We start from the raw sequence: 25,206 nt of genomic DNA, 5'->3' as shown, positions 1-25,206 counted from the left end.
TACACAGGCCACTGATGTATTAACTATGAATACAGTTCCCATGAAAAACATACGGATGTATTATTAATGACCTACAAAATAGTAGATCCTTGCAATAATTTATGACCACAAAAATTAAATATTAATTGTCATAGGGTTCCTATTTTTCTCTGGCAGCTTTTTACAATTCTGCAGTGTTGTGTAAGTTGTGTCATTTACATTTGCTGGTGCTAAATGCATTGTTTCCCTTAACTCTATAATAGCAATCACAAAACTGTTGAAGAACCATTTCAAAACATGAAGTACTTTGTACATATTATGCAATGTCAGCTTGCCATCATAAACCTGCCAGTTTCTATAGAAATGTACATTTTTTTTTGCATGAGAAAGAAAGAAAGAGAGAGAGAGAGAGATTATGATTTTTTTTTCTCAAATTCTGTTTTTTGTTTTCATTTTTCGGAATTCAGTTTTTTTCCTTTCTCAAATTAATTTTTTTCCATTTCCTTTTTCGGAATTCTGTTTTTTTTATTCTTTTTTGTTCTGTTTACATTTTTCTGAATTTTGTTAATTAATAAATTTTATTTAAGTAGTCAAAATGATTAAACTTATTATACAATTCAACCACATTATTAATTGTGCCACACGTCTATTCTATCATTTTATTTGCTGGTTAAGAATACCACAGCAAAAAACTGATATTCGCAAATAAAATATTATAGCTTTTAAAAAATAGTCTATCCAAAATTTGCCAAATTTCATGAAATTCACCAGTAAATTACGTTTTCATGTCTTAATTCCATGATTCCGTCTGTGTTTTTTGCAGGTCGTGCGAGAGGTTGGTTGTATAAACTGTTTAGACTAGTCTTACAAGTTATCGATTTCTATTCTTCAAAACTCATAACGTCAGTTACATAAAAATATAGATTGATCCAATTTGAAAATGAAGTTTAGTTAGACCTAACTAACTGCTAGTTGGCCAGACTAGAACTTAAGACACGCTCGACCTGATTTTGCCTTGTGAGAGATGTCCTCAGGGTAACATAGGCTACTGTGTTGACCCAAGAACAACATTTTGTAAATAAAACCTAAACCCAGCCCAAATCCCAACCCTAACCATAACTGAACCTAAAATCGAGGGAAAAGAGAAAAAAAAATGGTTTCTCTAGAAGCAGCTAATCCTGGTTGTAAGCTTGAACTTGAAACAAACTGTAAACTTATGTCTGAAATTTGATTGGTTGATTGAAATGTTGTCCCCGAGGACATCCACTTTGCAAAATCAGAGCCCTTAAGACACAGACAGCCTTAACTTACCAGCTATGTTTATTCAACAAGCCCCTGGTTTTAGAGACAAGGCTTAGCTAAAGCCAGGACTAGGCCTTATAGTTAAATTAAGATGTTTAAGCGTCTTTTATAAACATATTTATTTTTAGTTAAAACAACCCAAATATGTGTTTTAGTCTAGGATTCTCTTCAAAGAGTCTGAACTGGTCGGGAGAACGAACTCAGAAGGTCTCAAGAACACAGAACGCACTTGTGAGAATTGAGATGTGTGCGATCTTCCTGTTGGTCACCTGACCTCTGCCAGTGTTTTGCCGCAATGACTTCTGGGGCGTAAAGCGATTTCAGCACGCAAGTCTGCACTCAGTGCATCCTCGATATTAAGAACACATCCGGATATTGTCATGCGTCCTCTGTACTTGCGTTCTTGATAATTGGAATTGAACTTCGGCGTTAAAGCGAGAACACGAGGACGCAAGATCGCTGAAGAACGCATATTGAGAAACAGCCAAGGATAAATACATCAAGGGTGTCTGATTCACTGTATGTTCAGATGTTCAGTAGCTCGCATAAGCACAGAAAAGGCACATGTGAGGGTTTAAAGTGATAGTTCACCCAAAAATCATTTTGTGACTCTCATGTTATTACATTTAGAGGAAAAAGAATGCTATGAAAGTAAATGGGGTCCACGAACGGTTTGCTTACAAAAATTTCTCAAAATATCTTCCTTTGTGTTAATCAGAACAAAGAAATGTATACAGGTTTGTAACATAATGAGAGTTAGTAAATGATGACAGAATTTTATTTTATTTTTGGGTGAACTATCCCTTTAACTCTCTAGTCAGTGTTGTTCGTGTTCGGAGCTGCTCTGAGTTTAGTTTAGCTCCCTTTCATACAAAAATTTTGACTGTCTATCTATAAACGATATTTATTACAGTATACCCTACTAATTGTGTCAATGTGTTTCAAATATATTTAATTCAAATAACGATATAATAATTTAACGCAATCAAATAACAAAAATTATTTTCTATTATTATAATAGAAATATTTATATATTTATTATAATGTTAATATATTTGATTATATCCATATCCAAAGAGTACTTTATTGTATTTTTTTGTTACTTTTACTTAAGTAACTATTTCCATAATTACGACAAAACAAAATAACACCTTTAATAAATAATAAGGGCAGGATATACGAAAGCGACCGGCGCGTGTGTGAGCGCCTCCCTTAAACTCACGGGCTCATAACACAAAACACAAGTTTGGATATTATCTACGATCCACGAGTCTCAAAGGACAAAGTATGGAGATGTGATTTGTGTTTTAATCCAACCGGAAATTTGACATCTTTTGTAAGTACGGAGAAAGAAACGGACTTTCGGTGGCATGCAGAAGAATTAAGCATTCGGTGGATCTGAGCTTCTAGCCGGGATCGCTTTGGAATCCAGCCCGCAGTCTGAGGCCTACACTCCCGTAGCTGATACATGTACGCGATTTTTAATATAACATTAACTGAAGGTTTATTAAAACAACGTCGTTTGATGTGGTTTTGACTGTATGTGTAAAGACGTCTCCGTTAACTTACGCAAATACTAGTGTTATGTTTGTGAAAGCTGGTCATTTGACAAGCAAAACAGGCTAAAGCTAAATCCATCACAGGACCCATTAAAACAGTTACAAATAAATGATTTGAAAAGATCTAATTTAAAATAATGAGTGAAAGTAGTTAGTATTGTCATGAATAATATTTGCTGATGAAGTGGAGCCGATTGAATAAATGTATTCAGATGCTCATTTAAGCCAAGTTTGAGATTTTTGGGGTTTATATTTTTTGTGTATCTCTGTCCACAGGTTTGTGTTGATCAGTTGACATGAGGAGATTAACTGGACCGAGTCAGGACGGGTATGCACATTGTATTCTCAAATGTGTCTTATAATAAATTCATATATCAGATATACTTAATGATACAACCCACTCCAAACTGAATGAATAATGTATAAGTGTGTAATGATCCCTTTATCCTTTAAATGATCCCTTTTAAAGTGCACTGTTAATGTGAAATCTTGTGTGTAATGTAAAGCTCTGCTGAGAAAGATATAAAGTGATTGCAGCAGCAGTCCTGACCTGTTCTTACATGCATGTTCAGAAATGCTTTGGCAGTGTAAAGCTGGAATCTGAAATAGATGCATAGATAGATAGCAGATTAGTTAGAGAGCAGTGCTTTTAATTATATTAATGTTTGTGACATAAACATGACATGTTCCTGTGGCTTAGTGGTAGAGCATTGCATAAGCAGCACAAAAGGTTGTTGGTTCAATCCCTAGGGTTCCCACAGGTCCTTGAAAGTTTGTGAATCTGGGGAAAAAATCAAGGCCCTGGGAAGTTTTTAAAAATATACATACATAGATACAGGTCATTGAAAGTGCTTGAATCTATTTTATGCAAGAAGTTTTCTGGAAAAAAATCCATATTACTCCCTGTGTAGTGTAGGATTATAGGCACACGTGCTAAACTGTTCGCTTTAAATGCTTATATCTTCTTTATGCCAATGTTGATTCATACCAAAATGCCTTTTTGCATAGTTGTGTTTGATACATGAAAACGTCTCTGGTTACGTATGTAACTGTTGTTCCCTGAGAAGGGAACGAGACGCTGCGTCACCCTTGCCATACCTTCTGCGTCCCTGTGATACCGTCTTTGGCAATATTTCAGATAGCGATATACTTCCTGGCTCCTGCGTCACCCTGTCTTTGTCGTTAAGCCTCACCATTGGTTGAATTTGATATACACATTCAGACGCACTTACCCCTGTAGGCGTACCCAAAGTCACCGCAGTGACGCAGTGCGAGTTCCCTTGAAAGGGAACTGTAACAATGTATCTTAAAAGGTAACACGATGTAACCTTGCTCTTACTTAAAATGTGCCACACATTTAGTCCTTGAATTTCAGGGTCTTTAGGGTTTCCCGCAGAAAATGTGTTAGTTAAGGTGGTAGGGTTGGGCTGGGTTTAGGGGCGTGGCAAATCAAAGGGGTGAAAATATTTGTATTAAAAACACTCAAATAAAACTTTATTTTGAAGAAACTGTGACAGAAAACAAACACATACTAGATTATTAATGAATTAAATATTTTTAACAGATACCTCTAACGGAAATAGCTGTGTGATGAAGTGAAATTAAAGGGTTAATAAACACAAACTGAAGCAGATGTTGTAGAATGTCTGGCGAACGATGATAGATAGCGCGAAGATTGTAAAAATTGATTATTTCCCACTATTAATTATAATATCTTAAAGGAGTGTAACTACTGTAGCATGTAAATAATGCACATAAATAACGTGAGCAAGAGCGCTCAACAATTATATCTAATCAACAGGCATGTGAAACCTAGCTAGCAGGTTGGTCAAACAACAAAATCACCAGCTTACTTTAAATTTGCAAGAACTATATACTAATACAATAACAGACTTAAATAAACCCAAAACATAAGTCCACTTACAGTTCTCACAGACGCGTGTTTTATCAACTGGCTATCCTTCAGACATGACAGACCACGTCTTTATCTCAATTCGACCGTGTGACACGCGTGCACGCTCGCGGTGTGAAGCACGTCCGTGCTCTTCTCTGAGATGTTTTATTAACTGGCTAGTTATCATCCAGACAGTGACAGACCATGTATTTCTCTCATTTTGACCGTGTGGCGCATGTCCCCGCTCGCGTTGTGAAGTGCGTCCGTGCTATTCTCCAAAATGCACTTGACGGCCTTTTGTGCAGCAATTTTTTTTTTTTTGACAACCTAATTAAGTTGGTAGGGTTGCCCAGCTTCCCACCCTAATATTGGACCTGGAAAGTCCTTGAAAGGTCCTTGAATTTGTGAAGGTGTGAGAACCCTGAATCCCAGGGAGTCTACATGTTTATTAAAGGGTTAGTTCAACCCATTCATAAATCACTCACCTTTGTGTCGTTCTAAACCACTAAGTCCTTCAATTGTCTTCAGAACAGATTTTTAGATATTTTTATTGAAAACCAGGAGGCTTGTGTCTGTCCCATAGACCAGTGGTTCTCAACTCCAGTCCTCGGGGCCCACTGCTCTGCATATTGTGCATGTCTCCCTTATTTAACACACCTGATTCAGATTATCAGCTCATTAGGATAGATTCCATGAACTGAACTAAGTGTGTCAGATATGAGAGACATCCAAAATGTGCAGAGCAGTGAGTCCCGAGGACTGGAGTTGAGAACCACTGCCATAGACGGCAGTTCGTTTTCACAGTCAAGCCCAGGAAAGAATGAAAGGCATCACCAAAAAGGTCCATGTGCCATCAGTAGTTCAATAATAATATTATGAAACAACAAGAACACTTTTGTGTGCAAAGAAAACAAAACAAACGATTTTATTAAACAATTTGTTCTCCTCATTGGTTGTTCAGTTTAGAGGTTGACCGATTTATCGGCCGGCCGATTTTTGGCATATTTTAAAAAATCGGCTTTGGACGATTTTGCTGCAAAATTAGGCCGATTAATAGGCAGGCGCATTCAGTGTGTGCTGACGTAGTTGCAACAATTTTTTTAAACATTTTTATTTAATCCATTATGCAAACATTGTATACAATTGGAGGTCGACCGATTTATCTGCTGGGCCGATAATTTGGCCGATTTTTGGAATATAAAAAAAAAAAAGATTTTGCGTTGCCCAGCCTGGATTAGCACACTAATCCAATTCGCAAACTGACTCCTTTGAACTGATTCGTTTGAATGAACGGTCGAAACAGATCTGCTAATGATGATGAGGACATTTTTAATTATATGTACAAACAGAAAATCGGCCAAACATATCGGCCAAGAAAATCGGCATCGGACAGAGAAAAAACCGTATCGGTCGACTTCTATATACAAAACTTAAAGGTCTGTCTTTTTTCATGTTTAAGTGCTATAATTGGGTCTCTAGTGCTTCTATCAACCTAGAACATTTTTAAAAGATCAACCCAGTAACTTAGTTTTGGTAAACCATCCTCTGCAAGCATGTGAAAATATAAGTCATTGAAATTTGGCTCCCTTTATTATGTCATAAGGGGGATCTTATTATGTAAGGAATAATTGACGACGGGCCATTGAATTATAAGAAAATAATGCACACCAAGGTGGTAATGCGGCACGACGCGAAGCGGAGTGCCGTTACACCGCAGGTGTGCATTATTTTCAAATAATTCAAAGGACCGGAGTCAATTATTCCGCTTATACCACGGTTACCACAAACATTGCTCTGGTGCCTATTTTTAAGACATTTGAAAAGATAGGTGTGCGGTTTACAGAAAAATAATCAACACCCATAGAACATTTCTCAGCCAATCAGAATGCAGCATTCAACAGACCCGTGGTATAATATAATAATAATGCCCCTTAATCTGCACTATCCAACCACGGCACTGCCATTTAGTGCAGAGATAGTGAGAGAAAACAATTGACAGCACAATTAAGTTTCAATTTCAACAAACCACCATTATTGTGTTCAGTGTTTGCATTTCATCAGCTCATTTGCATTTAAAAGGACACACCCCAAAAAAGTCACATTTTTGCTCAGTCCTACAAATTAGCAATTTTAACATGCTATTATAAATTAACTGTGGTATTTTTAGCTAAAACTTCCCATACGCACTCTGGGGACACCAAAGATTTATTTTAAATCCTAAAAAAAATCTTGGGACATGGGACCTTTAAACCACCCGTACAAACTGACTGTTGCGCTCTATAAATCTAAGAGAGAGAGAAAGAGAAAGCAAAGAGTAGAAGGTCATTCAAGGATACAAACATATACCAAGGTGTAGGACAACAGTGATATCAGGTTCAGTTTCTCACGCACTGAATTCAGCGGCAGGAAAGTGGTTGCCTTGCATATAATGGGATTTTTTTTATATAAAGAAATATAATGCAAACGGCTGTAATGCACACACACACACACATTGTGGTGGATTTGATGTGGATTTGTGGTGGTTTGTATGGGACAGGCGCCTGCAGTTGGTCTATCAATTTAGATTACTAATCTGTATTAATGAAAGCTAAAGCTCCTGATAATGCAACGGAGCGGTTGCAATCCTCCAGAGAGTCGGTCTGCTCACTGTTATCAGAGTATTTGCATCAGTTTTTGCGCTGGACGTGTCAGGATCTTACATCACGCCTACGGTGCTGTAACTGTAATTTGCAAATAGATGGTGAATCATTCTGCAACAGCCTGTGGGGTGTGTACAACCATTCAGTGGTTATTCAGGACAGGCACAGGCAGTGCTTAAAGATACAGAGCATAGACAATACACTGTAGCCATTGGTCTTTTATTATAACTCGTGCATGTCGGCACTGAAATGCTGTTTGGGAGGTTTAAATGTCAAGAGCTTGGAAAAGTTGTCTCATAAACTTGGGTCAGAGTTACCTGGTGCAGTGAAAGTATTTTACACTAACTGAATAAAAAAATACTAATTTTTTTTACACATATCGGCATTTATGCCAAACTTACAGAGATGTGAATTTTGGTCAAAATGGCCCAACTCTAATTTTGCCATTTTCCATTAATTGACCCGAATAAAAAAAACCTTGGCTATGTTTGGAATAGTATACTACTAGTTGTAGTGTTCACTGTATGCTGCCTGCACGGTTTGTAATCTACACTGCCTACTTTTTTTTTATAATTCTTATGTAATAACGTCTTTGTAAAGTGTTGCAAACATTGCATTCACATAATCGTATTACATTGCGTGTTTATGATGCTGATTTCTGTCCCCCCAGTTGTCCTCTCTGAGCTTAAAGTAGTTGTTTTGTCTGTTATTTATGCAAATGTTGGTCTTTTCACCAGGTATGGCTCAACTAATCTATGTGTATATCTGTTCTTCTTCAGTTTTGCTGCAGATTGTTTAAGACAGGCCGTCCTCCAGCTTTGAATCCCAGCATGACTGAGGTGCAGGCCACAGTGGAGTTCTCCATAGAGCTCCACAAGTTTTATAATGTGGATCTGTTCCAGAGAGGGTAAGAACGTCCTTAACTAAAGATCTCAAATTTAATGCTGTGCTGAATTTGAATAAATTGGATCCAAAGCAGGATGTGCAAAATCGCTAGTCCGACGTCCCGGGGCTATTGTGCCTTACAGTCGGGCTGTCAAAATGCATCTCCGCCCTGCCCATCGGGCTATCTTGACTAATAGGGATGATAAATATATTTAAATGCTTATGCATTCTCTCACAGATTTGGATGGGTAATTATGGTGTATCTAATTCAGGAAACGAGTATTTAAATTGCGTTTGAACGCGGGCTCGCGGTTTACTTTCTCTTTCGGGAACTCTACAGGAAGCAAGCTGTACTGATTTGTCATTGACGGTCTGGATCTGTTGCGCAAAATTTCTTCCAACATCATCTTGTCAGTCATTACTCTCCTCGCATAAAATGAAATCTCTCGCAGCAAGCTTTAAAGTGATATAAATTGCACGTGCAGTGAAGAGAAATACGAAAAAGGCTACAGTATATATGACTCTGATGCAAAACTTGCTCTTAAAGTGACAGTAGCCCCTTTTTTTGTGTTTCTTTATGCCATTCCAGCATCTCTGGCTATATTCATGGCGAGAACTGGTTAATCCATACACAAGTTTATTATTCAGACAAGTTAATCCAGACACGGGTTGGGGGACCAAACTTGGGCCAAACTTGCACGCTGACACAGGGAGAACATGCAAACTCCACACAGAAAGACCGCCTGACCTAGCTGGGGCCTGAACCGGGGACCCCCTATTTTTCTGATCTTAAAAATAATCCAATCTTTACCTGGAAAAATATTGTATGATCCAAACTGTGAGTTTTGTGACCCATTGAACCACTATTAAATATACACAGTGTGGAGATGAGCAGGAGCAGTTGCCTGACATGCAAATCCATTTTTTTTTTTTGTTAAAAAAACAGCATGAAAAACAACAACAAGAATAGCAGAACAAGCATTGTGGTCAGTGGCCCTTGTACGCTTTGTGTTGGCAAAATTTGGCCTGTGGTAAAAACTAATTGAGGAACCGTGTGCTTATGCCCACAACGTCGAGTGGCATTTCCTTATCTGTAACTTCAGTTAATATTTTAGATTCAGGATTTGAAGTTTATAGATATTTCAGTGCAGTTAGAAGCAAATATTTGTATTGATGATTGAAATTTGTGTTTTTGTCTTAATATTCTACATTAACTCTTCCCCCCCAGCGTTTTTAAAAAAAAGTTGCCCGCCAGCATTTTTCATGATTTTTACAAAAGTTTAATGCCTTCCAGAAAATGTTCTTCTTTAAATATATAAACAATATATCAAATGAAAGAACAGACCCTCTGCTTTCAAAAAAAAAAAATCATCCTACCTTCATTAGTTCTCTCTTTATCACCTCTCAAATAAGGGTGGGTTTCTTCAAAAACACCCAATTTTGAGCAAAAAGCTGAATAATTTCATTTTTGTGAAGGACTTTTGATAGAGATGAGATGCAGAGCGATCTATAAAACATACACGGAGTTCTTTCTCTTTGACGTAAGGCTCTACTTCCGGGTTGTATAAGTTGCGGAAGTGCGCCCCCTGGTATTGCGGAAAGCCGGAAATTCTCATCATTGGCAGGGAAGCGTTTTCTCTTTATTGACGAGTTATCTCGTCAATGGCGGCGAAAGAGTTAAAAGTAACGTCTTTTTTATTCGGGCTACTTGCATTCGTTTCAGGCTACCAAAAACTGTAGAGTGCCTGCCCGAAGATCTACCAGGGATTTTGAAATTTGCCGATCCCTGCAAAGTATAAAAACATTTTTCTTTTGGGATTTTTTTTTTTTTAGTTATTATTTCACAGGTTCAGTTTATTCACATAGTGTTCCCTGATGACCAGCTGTATTTTAAGCATAATTGGTTAACATTGTATTATTCCTGGGATTCTGTAAAGTAACCTAACCTTCCTTTGAGGAAAAATAAGTACGCTTTAAAAAAAAAAATTTTTTATTGATCATCTGCATTTTAAACCGAGCACTAGATGTGGCTGGTATTAGGCTTGCCGCGATAGTCGGTGAAACGGTGATAACCGGTGCTTCAGCCTCTCACCGGTTAGATCACTTGCCCACCGCGACACCGTCTTTCACCGTCGTTTTGATATTTTCGTGTAATTTAATTATTTAGTTTCGTTAGAGAGAGCAAACTGAATGTGTCTGCTGCCTGAATTCAGCGGAGCTGAACGCGCGTCACATCACAGAGCAGCAGGTGTCAGATTTCTTTTATTCCTGTGCGAGGCAAGCTGACTGACCAGACGATGGCAGAAGCTGCGTGCTTACTCGTTTTTGTTATAATATACATATATGATGTTTAATATAAGCGAGATCGTTTTGTTGTTGTGTTTTTCATCAAGAAAAATAATAAATCCATCATTCAAGCAGCGCTTCATGGAGAAGTAGCCAGTTGCTCTGCTTGGGACTGGCTGGTTCTGTGAGAATTACCTGCGCACATTGACTCAAGCACTTAAGTAAACCAGCTGTTGCACTCGCATTGCATGCAAATTCATACGCAATTTAACGCAGCGTACGCAAGCACTGCATTTAAACAGTTGCGTACTTCAAAAGTGAAAGTAGAATGTGCACGTCTGCATGCGCATTTATAAGCCCCTCCCACACGGTGACAGACGGGGTTTGTGACGCGCTGATTAACCGGTGGGAAAATTACGTCACCGCGGCAACCCTAGCTGGTATGACCAAATATTTTGTGGTATTAACAATTTAATGAGAATTTATCACAATGTAGTTGTTTATGATGGAAAAATAGCAGTTTAAATAACCTCTTCAATAATCCAGTGAAGTAAAGATATCACAAATGAAATGTATGTCATCTTGTTTGTTGTTTAATTATGTTTGAAACCTGATGGATGATGCAAGCTTGTCTATGTCTGGAAAACATTAACGAGTTAAAACTAACAGTTAAAAAGTTCTGTGACTCCAAAATAAAGCCAACCTTAACACATTTCTCCTGTAAACTTTCATTCTCGTATTCATAGATGTAATGTTTTGTCCCATATGATGTTTGTCATAAGTTCCTACAACACCCCAATAATGGTTTCGCAAGGTAAACGTTTCTTAAAGGGACATTTTACAAGGAAAAGAAGTAAATCTTGGGCTGTCAGCACTGCTCTACGAGGTCATCTGGTGTCGACTTGGCAGTTTGCGACCTCGGGCTAAAATTCCACGTCTGTTGGCATTGTCGCCCCGGTCCGACTAAAACGGCGAGTGGTTGGGTTTGTTCAGCTGTGAGACAGGAAGCATATCGTAACCATCATTGCAACTGCAGGGAGGACTGCTTATTTGTTCCTCTTCTCAAATCTTTTTTTAGCCATGGCATTGTATTCTCACCCATCTCCTTACCCCACATGAGCGCCACATGATATTCTCATCTGAAGGATAAGTGCTGCTTTGTTTTGGTTGTTTGAACTTCTCCTCTCATTGCGAATGCATGAAAGAGCAGAGTACAGGATATAAACACAAGCCATGTGGATATAGCAGTGTGCTCCAGGTTTCTGATGGGATCAGGGTATCTGGTTTATTCAGGCCGGCTCTGATGAATAGAAATAGGCACAGATAGGGCATAAGATTTCTTCTTGTCTTAAAACCACAGTAAGGATGAAAGATTTTATGGGCCCGGTTATGACTTAACCGTGCAGCTTGGCTTTGCACAGAATGAGTTGAGAATCAAGGAACGGGTGTATGTTTCATTTCTAACTTGGGTTTTAAAATAGTTCTGCTATCAAAATGTGGTTTATGGCACATTAAAGGATGGTTGTGACACAGTTAACTAGGTTTTGTGTCATGTACTGATGTCAGGTTGTCTTTTTGTATGACATCTACACCTCCTTTCCCTCTTCTAGTAAATAAATATCTGTTTTATGTAATGCGTGTGGTATTGGGTGAGACAAGGAGGGATGGAAAATATGATACAATTTACAAAAGTTTTGTTGGTTAATTGTTGTGCTTTTTATGAAATTGTGTGTCTAATAGTTGTTTTCTTGGTTAACAGGTTTTATCAGATCCGAGCCAGTATGAAAGTACCACCACGGGTACCGCAGAGGGTGGAAGCCAGTCTGCTGCATCCCACAGGTAAAACACCAGCACACCTTTAATACACATACAAGTCTTTTCAGACGTTTACATATACACGAAAAATGGAGAAACCAAGTAGTTGACAAAACGTCCTGGAATAGCATAAAAAAATATATGTGGCTTTATTTAACTTTGCTATATATGAAGTTTTCCAATACTTTCTTGAGCAAATGTATTACCATTTTGTAGATAAGGTAGGGCTGGCAGTATATATCAAGTTTTGGGAACATATCTGTACTTTTCCCTGCGGGATACGGGATGAGACAATATCGTCTTTATGGTTATGGTCTGATATAAACGTTTTTCAACAGAAGCTCAGAAATGTAAACTAAAGTCAGACGTAAACCTTCCAATCAGTTTGCATGTTGTTCAGCTGTAACATTTTTAAAAGGGAGTACAACCCTGTCTTTAGTAAAACAACGTTGATAAAAATAAAATGTAAAGTTAATTGTGACATTTCACAGTTTTGACTTGACTGAAAATATGATATGATGAATGTTGGTCAATATCGGCCACCTTAAGATGAGGATGAGCTTTTCCATGTGAGCTTCTCTGTACAGCACACCAAACCTGCTATTTCTTTATATTTTACTTGTTTGCACACTCAATTAGGGCTGCAACTGATGATTATTTCAATAATTATACCACGGGTCTGTTGAATGCTGCATTCTGATTGGCTGAGAAATGTTCTATGGGTGTTGATTATTTTTCTGTAAACCGCACACCTAACTTGTTAAATGTCTTAAAAATAGGCACCAGAGCAATATTTGTGGTAACCGTGGTATAAGAGGAATAATTGACTCCGGTCCTTTGAATTATTTGAAAATAATGCACACCTGCGGTGTAACGGCACTCCGCTTCACGTCGTGCCGCATTACCACCTTGGTGTGCATTATTTTCTTATAATTCAATGGCCCGTCGTCAATTATTCCTTACTTGATTAATTGGTTGATCATTTTTGCGATTAAATGACAAATTGGATAAAACCATAAATATTACTCAATTAGATTTTTCACTTATTTTAGCTAAATAAGGAACTAAATTAGGGTATTCACGTGTAGGGTATCCACACAAAACGAAAAGAGTTTTTCTAATATAATATTTTTAATTTTGATATTTTAAGCCTTAAAAAAAGTTTGTGGAGCTTTTGAATAGTAAAACATAAATAAATAAAATAAATAAAATATTTGTTATTAATAAAATAAATAAGCCATTATGATATGGAAGTGTAAACGGAATGGGTCACGTGACATCCAAACTTCTATTGTAGCTTTGTTTAGAATTGAAACAGTTCATGTATAAAATACTTTCTGTGCCATAATCAGCCTTTCCTTGCAGGTTCGGATCTGGCGTTCCCAGCGTCGGTTCAAGATGATGTCCTCTGCAGCAAAACCTTCCAGATCCTTTACAAAAATGAGGAGATTGTAGTCAACGACGTTCTCATATTCAAAGTGATGATGCTGCTAGACGCAAAGAAGGTCAGAGAGTTTAAATATCAAGCACAGTACAAGTCTCTCGTCTTTATCAATGCTAATAGTGTATTATTTCCTGCAGGTGGAAGAGTCTTTAAATGAAATGGACTTTCAGCTGTCTTTGGACCTTTTCTTCACGGATGGCGACTACACGTATGTAAAAAAAAAAAAAAACGAGCTTGTGGGTTCCTCAACCTTCTCAGTAAATCTGCTTAAAATCCTGATAGACTTTTGTTGTAGTTCCACAAAATGTCAAATTACTTGTAAATTGATAGAAAAGGTCAAGCTAGACTAGGTCCCTCTTAAATAAATGTTTCAGGAGTGATGGTTTGTCATACAGCAGAATATGTAACTGATTGTTTTTCTGTCCACGATCAGGCCCGATGAACCCGGTTCTCTCCAAAGCATTAGCAGCCGACCGCTACGCTTGCACTTTAGCCTTCACAGAGGCATCCACCAGCATGTCAATGTCATGTTCGACTACTTCCACCTGTCCGTCATCTCGGCCACCGTCCACGCTTCACTGGTGGCTCTGCATCAGCCTCTGATCAGGTCAGCGCTACGCACATTTTTATTTGTTTTTGTAATAAGCGGCATTGATAATTCTGTCTTTCACAGCATCTTATTTAAAAAGCATCTGTCAGTATCTAAACATTATTATAGTATCACATTATTCTTCACATTATTTGCTAATGTTAAGGAAATGTAAATATTTAAAGTAGCAGTAGAAGTGTGTTTCTTTGACTGTCATGTTAATGTGTTTCCTTTCAGTTTCCCACGACCAGTAAAAAGCACCTGGCTAAATCGTAACGCTCCGGCACAGAGCAAAGACTCTGTCATCCCACTACTGGAGTCTGTGGTGTTCGGCAGCACCTACGTCAAACAGCTGTCACCAGACGTAAGAAAACACACGGACATAAACGCATCCTTACCTACAGTATGCAAATCAACCTACAATATGCATGAGATAAAAAGTTACTTTCCATTTAGATAATACTTTTAATTATTGCTTTTAAATGCTTTTCTTTCAAGCTAATGTGTGCCGTTTATTTTTAGTCCAAATACCTTGCTGACTTTGCATTTGCAGGGAAAGTTCCGGAGGCAGTAATTCTGTCTTGATATCATTGAAAGCTTTAACGCTTGTTATAAATAGAGATGATTATGTAACTGAACAGCTTGAGTTATTACTGTAGCTGAGATGCGATGTTTTACGTTACGGCATCACATTCTCTCCAGAGCTCGGTCACATTAAGTTGCCTTATATAGTAGGTGCCAGATGATGTAAAACGATCTATGAACTTGTTAAGCGAAAGCAGGAGTGCCTTTGCTGAAAAGCAAAAAGGAAAAGTTTAAAATAGGGCTGCAACAACTAATCAATAAAAATCTGTTAGTTGGTCTATGACATCACAACGTCGGACTGCAGGTTAGATATGACGAATTTGGTTCATTAGTTGTTGGTATTTTAGCTGTGAATATTAATTGGGAAGCTTTTCGATTAATTTTAAATGGCTATTGTGCTGGTTTTGTTAAGTGGCTCTGGCAACCCTGATGGGACAATGATGGAAGCAAAAGTGCAAACAATTGTTGTTTAATTAAGGTTTAATTCCGTCCTTTAATATAAGTGAGTGTGTATTTGTTAAATTGTTGTTGGGTTTTCATAAAAAAAAGCATATAAACTACAAACTAAGCTACTGTTTTAAAATAAGGGGAAAATCAAGGTTTTTATCAACAACGCATGTATGTCACTTTCATATCATAATGGCTTATTTATTTTGTTAATAATGAATAATGTTAATTCTCATCCAGGTCTGAAGTTGAAGATTAAAATAAGTTTAATAATCTGTGGCAAATTTTATCCCCTGCACATCCCACAAGACTCAATTTGTTTTGTTTATTTATATTTTGACATTTAAAGATGTTTTACTATTCAAAAGCTGCACAAACTTTTTATTTGAGGCTTAAAGGAATAGTCTACTCATTATTAAAATATGTTATTACCTTAACTAAGAACTGTTGATACATCCCTCTATCATCTGTGTGCGTGCACGTAAGCGCTGCGACGCTTCGATAGCATTTAGCTTAGCCCCATTCATTCAATGGTACCATTTTTATACGCCATAAAATATAGTTCCTCTTTTAAATCCGCTTAGAAAAGCTCTACGTTTTATTTTGTACCACCAAACTTGCTCGTATAACTACTCGTCTTAAATAGGAAAAACGTTGATGTGTTTGGTCACTTCTAACTTTATCTTTAAATGGTACCATTGAATGAATGGGGCTAAGCTAAATGCTATCGAAGCGTCGCAGCGCGCTCCAGCGCTTACGTGCACGCACACAGATGATAGAGGGATGTATCAACAATTCTTAGTTAAGGTAATAACATATTTTAATATTGAAAATGAGTAGACTATTCCTTTAAAGTATAACAATATTATATTAGTAAATCTCTGTAGTAGTGTGTGGCTTTTGCACTTTTAAAAGTACACTTCAACACTAGCAATTTAATGCCTTACTTCCCTATAATTAGTGAAGAATCTTATTGAGTAAATATTTATGGATTTATCTGATTAGTCGATTAATCGAACAAATAATCACCCGATTGATCGATTATGAAAATAATCAATACATTGTGTAATTTAGCATTATTTAAAACATTTAAATCACATATATGTGACATTTCACTTCAATTTTAAATGCATATTGGTCATAAAAATAAAATAGTCTTGCAGTTCATTCAGTAATGCATCAAGCTCTTTCTCATGGTTTAAAGGGGAAGACCTTCATGGTTTCAGATCAGTGTCTACAGCACGCCTACACCCTGCACCAGATCATGTGTGCCAGTTTGCTGAGGGCATATCGGGGCCTGTTCTGTTACCTGACGTCCCTGACCAAGAACCTGCCGTCTTCCCAGCGAATGGAGCTAGGTATGCCGCCATCATCAGATCGTTTAGGTAGCTAATTGCTGAAGTGTTTTAGGTTTAGCATAAGCCTCCTTTTCCCCAATATATTAAATATTTCATTAACACCAGATTTTTGCTCCGTTAAAGAACTTTATTTCCTAATTAAATTTAGCAGCCGGGTTTTAGTTGTCTGTTAGGTGTGGTGGATATATCAGTTTGTCATTCGGTAGAACGTTTTGAGAATTGTTTGTACCACAGTTGTGCAAAATGCATTGGCACCTTTCGTTGAGAGGGAAAACGAGCAAGTGCTGCTTGTTTCTCAGTGGTATGAATCTGACTATATGCCCAAAAAACAGAAGCCTCATTTATTTGTAAGTTTTTTAGGGTGATTTTAGTTTTATATTTTACTTGTGTGTATCTTAATTTATTCAGTTATTCATTGTTCTTTATAAATTGGTTGTATTGCATTGTGCATGATGCTCTCTTCTTAACTCTTTCTCCGCCAGCGTTTAAAAAAAGTTGACAGTCAACGCTTGAATTTTTTATGATTTTCACAGAAGTGATATGCCTTCCAGGAATTGTTTTTCTTCAAATATATGATCATTGATCATACAATATATCAAATAAAAGATAAGACCCTCTGCTTTCCTATCTTCTTTTGTTTTCTTTTTATCACCTTTAATGTATGGGTAGGTTTCTTCAAAAATACCACATTTTGAGCAAAAAACTGAGATAATTGCATTTTTGTAAAGGACTTTTGTTAGAGATCAGATTCAGAGTGATGTTCAAAACATACACACAGTTTTTACTGTTTTTGGATCAGTGGATGCTTCAGGGTTTTATAAGTTGGGTAAGAGCACCACCTAGTGCATAATAGCGGAAATATGGATTGCCGTAAAAACTCATCATTGGCAGTGAAGAGTTTTCTTTTAATTGACGAAATAACGCGTCAATGGCGGGGAAAGAGTTAAATATGTGGTATGCATGACTTTATTTTAGCCGTTGTTTATTTTATTTGCCTCATTTGATATTGAAACAATGTATCTTAATATGATTAATATTGTTCCTTAATGTGAATATTGTGCTGCATGTAGTTATTGACTCTTTTTTTTTTAAGATTTGAATTTATTTTCTTCCATCACTCACCTTACTTCCTTTAAATGTTTGTCATGTTTTTAATGTGATACACCCCAGTATCTCATCAGAGCTCATAAATAAAAACTCATGTAACTGGTTTATACTAATGCACACACTCACTTCCGATTAACAGATGTGTCCTTATTTTCCGCACGTAGCTAATAATATTAAATGATTATTAATATCTAATATCTACACTGTGGGTTTCCAGTCGTGCTCCTGGAGGGCCACTGACCCTGCAGAATATCGCTCCAAAAACCAAAACAGTGCCAACCAGAAGCAGGATTGACGACTCTGATCTGCAGCCTTTGTTCCTCATAGCTGTACACCCCTCGCTTTCTTATTATGTATTGGCATGCAGACTCTTCTGTCACTCATTTTGGACCTTTAGAACTGACGTTTCTATCCTAAACTCTAAACTTCTCACCCTCTGCTGCATCTAAATGAATGTGGCACGTGACTGTACTTGCATGTATTTAAGGGTTCATTTTAAGTTCAAACAGCAGTTTTAAACGTACCTATATGTGCAATTCCACCACTAGCCAAGCCCAGCATGCAGGTCCTTTATGAGCGAGTTCTCAGAAGACCTTACCCTTCAGGCAAAAGACACGTCTACATAGGTACGTCCCTCCAAAACCGACCCTCGGCTCCACTCCACATGCCTCTTGCCTTTCATTTGTCCTTTCTTCTGTTCCCCCTGACCTGAACGTTTGTCACTGGCAAACGTCTTTCACTGAGGGTGCTTTTAGTTCAGTCCTTCTAGCATCTCAGATTTCAGACTGACATTGGATCAGGCTTATTTCTTGAACTTTGCTGGTGTTCCTACTTTCTATTCTTCCTTTAGTTTCCTTTCATGTGCTGTCAATCAAAGGCTCTTCAGAAAGATCTCTTTTCTCACTCATTTTCTCTCCATGCTGGTGCTGTAGGAACAACATTCTCACTTTCTGACTTTTCCCCCTTGTTTAGAGGAACTTGATGTGGAGGCACGACTTCATGATCTATGTGAACAAGTCAAGGTATGTAAAGGGAATTTAGGGGCCATAGTGATGGCTCATAGATTTTTTTATAATGTATGCATTTGAAATTGTCTCCACTTGTAGATATGTTGCTCTGCTGAACAAACTGTTGTAGATACAAAACTGCCCAGAAGCAAATTGAAACTCAGCAATTGAAAATGCAGAACACTAAAGCCCAATTTACACTTTTAGAAAGTCCATCCAGTTTTTTGAAGCACAAAATTAACAAATTATTATGCGATCCTGCATAATTTGTTATTTAATCACAAAATAATCGCAAAAATTATAAAGGTCTCATTATTGTTTTATAAAATGATCTAATATTGTGCCATGATACATAGTAGACAACTTGGTGAAGATTTCTGACATTGTTCATGTGCGTTAGTAAAATAATCTCCAGCACGCTGCACCCCACAATTAACAGTCAATCACAATCTCCTGAGCACATATATATGTGATACGTGCTGGCACAATGAGTTGAATTTGTAGATTTTCAAAAATCTGTTATACTTATTCCCTGTGTAATGTCACTTTATTTATTATGACTCAACTTGTATACTTAAATGTTCTGATTTCTTTGTATGAATTCAATATTTGGCTTGATGGCTACATCTGGGGAAAATTTTGTGTCAATTGCCCACTTAGAAATCATCTTACTGATAAAAAAGCTGATGTGTCAAATACTAATTTTTCCCGCTGTATATTTCCAAAGGTGCTATTGACATGAAATCAATACCTACAAAGAAACAAATAAGTTCATAAAGTTCATAAGTTATGTGTAATAATGTGACGCAGGGAAAAAATATTGAACATATGAAGAAAGGGATGTGCAGCAAGGCAAGGAAAGCCAAGACAACCGCTGAAAACTATCAGTAATTAAAGAGCAATCCAACTCACTGTCAGTGCGGTTGACATGTCAATGTAGACAACGGTACAAAGATATAAATGAAAACTGATCCGTTGCCAAACATGTCATTAATCATGAATATTAATCTGCATGTGTGTGTCTATCATATTTTCCAGCAGAAGGTGGAGAGCCCAGATGAGCTGGCTGAACTAGTGAACATGAACTTGGCCCAGCTCTGCTCTCTGCTCATGGCATTATGGGGGAGTTTCCTGGAAGTGGTGTCTCTAAATGAGCATGTTTCTGTCCTGTTGGCCCAGGAGCATCACACACTGCGGGTGAGTTCAGAAATCTCAGACCTACCACATGCTACACCACAGGTTTAGGGTACATTAGGGTGGGAATCTTTGGATCCTCATGAATTGATTAAGAGGGTACCGTATCGATTTTTGACATGTTGATTAGCATATTTGTGACATCATTACTAGGGATGCATCCGATACCTGGAATTCAGACCTCTTTTGCTGGATCGAGTATTGGACTAACAGGACCGATTCTGTGCGTTACTCGTGATTGTTACTGTCAAGCTATTAAAAGGGCAAAGTTTTATAAAAAGCACCATAAGTGTTAGATTTTGCTTTGTAACTTTATGTAAAAAAAACAAACGAATATGTAAAGATATTTAGGTTCGTAGAAACTCTGATGTGGTGCTTGCTAAATTTGGTACTGGGTTAAATCACTGGAGAAGAGGACTAATGAAATTAGTATTTTTAATATCTGATCTTTTAAAAAGTCTCAGTAAACCTTGGATGGATGCAATACACTATGTGCCAAATATCTATTTGTGTTGTAACGCCGTTAAAAAGTTTTTATTGTGAAGATTCCTGTAAGAGGATGCATAAAGCACATCAATTCTGCACCCGGGATGTGCACAAGCGCAAAGGACAAAAAGATTTAAGCTCATCAATTATGCATTTAACCGTAAAGTACAGGATGCTTAAGCGCATTATACTCTCTCTTTTTCCAGAATTGTATGCGCTTATGTTACTGTGGTGGTAACAAAGTTCAGATCTCGAAGGAGTGATTGAAATCCTATCCTAAATTATCTGTGCTGTTAAACTGGTCTTTGTTATTTAGTTGTCTAGCTACATACAATTAGACAGTCAAGATGTGCATCTTATTGTATTGACTAAAGCAGTCTCCAGCGTGACAGGATATGACAGCAACAAATAAGTATAGATTAATGATCATTTTGTACTAGTGTATGCCTTTAATGTATGCTTGCATTGTGTTATGAATGACATTTACATTCTAGATTGTAAACCACATAAATTAGATTTTGTGTTCGTGTTTGTGCATGTTTTAAACTTTACGTATTTCCATTTCTTGATGTTAATAGGTGCGAAGATTTGCTGAAGCTTTCTTTTGCCTTGAGCACCCAAGACAGAGTGCACTGGCCTACCAGGAAATGCAGTATGTTTTAATGTCATTATTATTTTTTTAGCTCAAAAAGGAAATGTCATGAGAATTTAAATGAACTGCTTTGTTTCACAGCGCTCACAGTCACCAACAGATGACCACAGCTATCAAAAACTCGTCTTACTTTCTGTCCTTACCACCTCTTCCTGTTGAATGTGCTGATCTTGATGGGGATGTGAACTCCCTGCCAATCATCTTTGAGGATCGATATTTAGAATCCATTACTGAAGGTGTGCATTTAAACTTATTTTGTGACTTTTAGTTCATATATTTATAATAGTATGTTATGTATTTGACAGTCGTCTTACTGTTTGATTTTGATCCGTAAGATCGTGATGGTCCATGGCTCGGTCTTCACCAGAACGCCAAAAGTGTCTCTGTATCCACTAAAGCAGATAAATCCAATTCAAAGGAGCACATTGCTAGTGGGGTAGGAGCATTAGGTTTGTACCCAGATAAGCAGCAAGATGGCCTTTCCACCTTATGGCCTGAACAAAATGAGCCGCCCCTCAAATCCAAAGCCAAATCCATCAAATTGAAGAAGAATGCAAAGACCGAAAATTCCAAGAAGTTGATCAGGCAAAGCTCAAAAGACTCTGTGGTCCTCACAGCCTATAAGAACTTGAAGCTTCCTCACAACGAACCAGTCACAAAGTCCAAAGGGATCAACATTCAATGTAATCAAAACGATGAGGTAGACGAGGTAGACTTCACTCAGCCATGCGTCCATCAGAATGAAACCGCAACGTCCCATTTTTCATTCAATGCTAAAGACGGCACCACAAGCGATGGCAAAGGAAACGTCAGTGTCCAGAATGTTGGCTTTTCTAATCTTTTGCATATGCAGGTGAAGCCCCAGGCGGGTACTGGAGCTGAAACCACACAGGGAGTTGATTCGAGCCCTGCCGGGCTCAAACATATCGACGTCAAGCCGAGTGACAAGGACCCCTACCTGGGCGATAAGGTCACTGTTCTTCTACCGCACCACACCGACCCAACCCCCAAGAGGGATGTTCCAGAGATCACACAGACCGATTACTCCGAGTTCAAAAGTCGAGTTGGGGATAGCGCCACGCCGGTCGGCCACTTCGGAGGATGCGCAGCCGCACTGAGAAGCGATTGTGTTCCTCAAGCCTCTTCCCGTCTCTCGGACTCTGGTATCGAGAGCGAGCCCAGCTCCGCGACACAGCTTGGCCCGTTTTCTCCATCTCCTTTTAGCTCCACCGGGCTTGAGCAGCCAATAGGGCCGATAGCACAGAGCGCCCACCAGAAACCTCCACTTAGCCCGGCCTCCAGAAGAACCAGCGCATTGGATGGGTTAAATCCAGAGAGCACCAGTGGAGTTAGTGGGGTCCAGTCTTCCCTAACATCTATCAATTCACTTCCCTCAGATGATGAGCTGGAGACAGAGACTGTTAGCAGGAAGTCCAGCATCCTGGTCCAGGAACAGAGCCTCATCTTCTCGGAAGAATCTCACAGCGTCCAACTTTCCAGCACTAGGAGTTCGGCTCACCAGAGAGCCTCTATTAGTCACGGAGATGGGTTGGACTCTGCTCTTCAGTCCCACTGTGAAACCTCCGCTCCCACCCAGCAGATGGGATCTGCTGAATCCGATCTTCCTGGGGAAGGAGGTGTGGTGTGTAGTGAGCCTCAGACTGCTGCCCAGTCTAGTACGTCAGCCACAAGCAGCACAGATCTGGTGAAGAAAGGCTTTGTGGAGAACTATTTCGGCTCGCGCTCCAGCACAGACATATCTGAGATAAGCCCTCTGGAGACTGCTGCCGTAACACTGGGGATTCAGACTTGCCCCAATGTTAATGATGATGATGATGATGAAGAAGATGAGGAGCAGGATCATGAGATGATCGAGAACGGTTACTATGAGGAGACGGATGGGCCGGTTTATGTTAACGGGCTACCGGGGGAGGAAGACGGATGCGGGGAAGGTGGTGCGGAGGGGAGGAACCACTTTTATGAGCACTTAGGATTGGAAGAGCTCCAGGAAACGTACGTCCCACCGCCTGGACCAACACCGACCAGTGATGACCTGTGCTGGTACAAGATCGCCTCTCATGCTCAAATAAAAGCGTGAGTTCTCTCTTCAGTCTGTCCATCTGTGTTTTTGCAGTATTATATGCATCATAAAAACAAGTTATGTGTAGCAGTGCACGTTATTTCTGTCACCATGTCACCATGGTTAAAGTCAAAAGCCTTTCTTGGGTTTTGTTTATGATTCCAGACTGATGTTAAATCTGGGCTCTGATACATCAAAAGCAGGATCATAAAGCCGGTTTCATAAAGGATTAGTACATTTTCTTTGATAAAATCCAGATAATTTACTCACCACCATGTCATCCAAAATGTTGATTTCTTTCTTTGAGCAGTCGAAAATAAATTATGTTTTTTTCTCATTTTAATGGACTTTAATGGACCCCAACACTTAACAGTTTTAATGCAGTTTAAAATGGCAGTTTCAAAGGACTCTAAACAATCTCAAACTAGGCATAAGGGTCGTATCTAGCGAAACGATTGTCATTTTTGGCAAGAAAAATAAAAAATATGCACTTTTAAACTACAACTTCTCGTCTTCCCAGTCCTGTGACGCGCCAGCGCGACTTCACGCAATACGTCATCACGTCAAGAAGTCACGGATGACGTATTGAAACTATGCCCCAGTGTTTACAAGTCTGGAGAAAGAGGACCGTTCCAACGTTGTTGTATGTAGAATAGAGGATGACACAGGAGTGGATTTTCACTCCTGTCCCGTCCCACTCCCATAGAAATAAATCTTGTCCCGTCCCACTCCCAGACCAAAGTTTAAAAAATAATCCCATCCCATCCCGCTCCTGGTAAATTGACTCCCACTCCCATCCCGCTCCTGTATCGCTCCCATATATTTTTTTCTTCAACTAGTGTTTAGTTCATACAAAGAATTTGGTTGAATCTGCTCTCCATTCTGTTTTGGACCAGCTGCTGAGCCGGTTTCTAGATTTTCTCCAGAACATGGAATACAGCAAATAAAAGAAAAACAATACATAGTTCACTCCATGTCTACAATAGTTTAATAAACCCAAATTCTGGAGTCCAGAACACAAGAACCAGACGAATAATTGGATTATGGGTGTTTAATTCACAGTTGCAGTATGGGCATAAAACCTTCCATTAATATGCACTTAAGTATCTGTGTTTGTGTGCTTCTGCAACAACAAATAATAAACAAGAATAAAAGCCTTATGAAAGAACATTAATATACATTTGTTTAAATAACCAGCATTAACAGCTGTAATTAAGTTCAAAATATGCAAAAATATACAAGATACCGCGAAATGGTGTCATATGTTCTAAAATGTGACTAGCACATGTATCAGATAACACATACAGTAAATAACTATATTTGTTAGAATTGTTAAATAACTGTATAAGTATTACAACTATACAATCTCCAATATAAGGAAATAATACTGAATAAATATGTACAAGATAAACTATCTAACAGCTTCATTTACATTATGAATGATAACTGACAATATAACATAAAAGACGCGGTAATCTTGCTGCTAATTTAAAGACAACTAGAAAAAACTTACTATTCGGCACTGACGCACACAATAAAGCACAGAAACTATCCAAACAGCAGGAAATCTCTTCGCAACACAACTCTTTTCACACACTTATCTCTCCGTTTGATCAGAGCCGCTATACTCTTTGCTGCTGTTCCCTTTTCTCATAAGCGCGCAGGCTGCATTGGAGCGCTTATGCACCAGGGAGACGCATCCGTGAACATTCATGCAACCTTTCTTACACATGCAAACACACACACAGGCACGCACGCACACAATATATTAACTACGTTTATTTATAGAAACTGCATATTTGTGTATAAAGTTGGGTATCATAGTTTTATTACGATCCCGGTCCCATCCACTCCCGCTGACATTTTTTCCTGTCCTGTCCCAATCCCGTGATTAATAG

At 38.4% G+C, this 25,206-nt stretch overlaps 1 protein-coding gene across 4 annotated transcripts in view; it reads left to right on the top strand.

The window, feature by feature from the left end:
• Nucleotides 1–2,454: 2,454 nt before the first annotated feature.
• The window catches only part of fam135a (family with sequence similarity 135 member A), a 29,014-nt gene continuing 6,262 nt past the window's right edge, over nt 2,455–25,206 (top strand). The window contains exons 1-15 of one of the 4 annotated variants that reach the window (XM_055169448.2): nt 2,455–2,751; nt 3,117–3,168; nt 8,153–8,280; nt 12,304–12,383; nt 13,725–13,864; nt 13,941–14,011; nt 14,237–14,410; nt 14,630–14,756; nt 16,629–16,782; nt 18,438–18,515; nt 18,862–18,911; nt 19,938–20,093; nt 21,155–21,228; nt 21,310–21,464; nt 21,564–23,322. In XM_055169448.2, coding sequence (XP_055025423.2) covers nt 8,204–8,280; nt 12,304–12,383; nt 13,725–13,864; nt 13,941–14,011; nt 14,237–14,410; nt 14,630–14,756; nt 16,629–16,782; nt 18,438–18,515; nt 18,862–18,911; nt 19,938–20,093; nt 21,155–21,228; nt 21,310–21,464; nt 21,564–23,322 — 3,095 coding nt within the window. In that variant the 5' untranslated portion in view covers nt 2,455–2,751; nt 3,117–3,168; nt 8,153–8,203. Of the gene's footprint in view, nt 2,752–3,116; nt 3,169–8,152; nt 8,281–12,303; nt 12,384–13,724; nt 13,865–13,940; nt 14,012–14,236; nt 14,411–14,629; nt 14,757–16,628; nt 16,783–18,437; nt 18,516–18,861; nt 18,912–19,934; nt 20,094–21,154; nt 21,229–21,309; nt 21,465–21,563; nt 23,323–25,206 lie in introns of all 4 variants that reach the window. The other 3 variants (XM_055169447.2, XM_055169450.2, XM_055169449.2) reach the window with 3 other exon arrangements.

The sequence above is a fragment of the Misgurnus anguillicaudatus genome, chromosome 11 (assembly GCF_027580225.2).
Source record: "Misgurnus anguillicaudatus chromosome 11, ASM2758022v2, whole genome shotgun sequence".
In the NCBI taxonomy this organism is placed as follows: Eukaryota; Metazoa; Chordata; class Actinopteri; order Cypriniformes; family Cobitidae; genus Misgurnus; species Misgurnus anguillicaudatus.
Note: the sequence above shows the minus strand (reverse complement) of the source record. Positions and strands in the feature narration are given on the sequence as shown.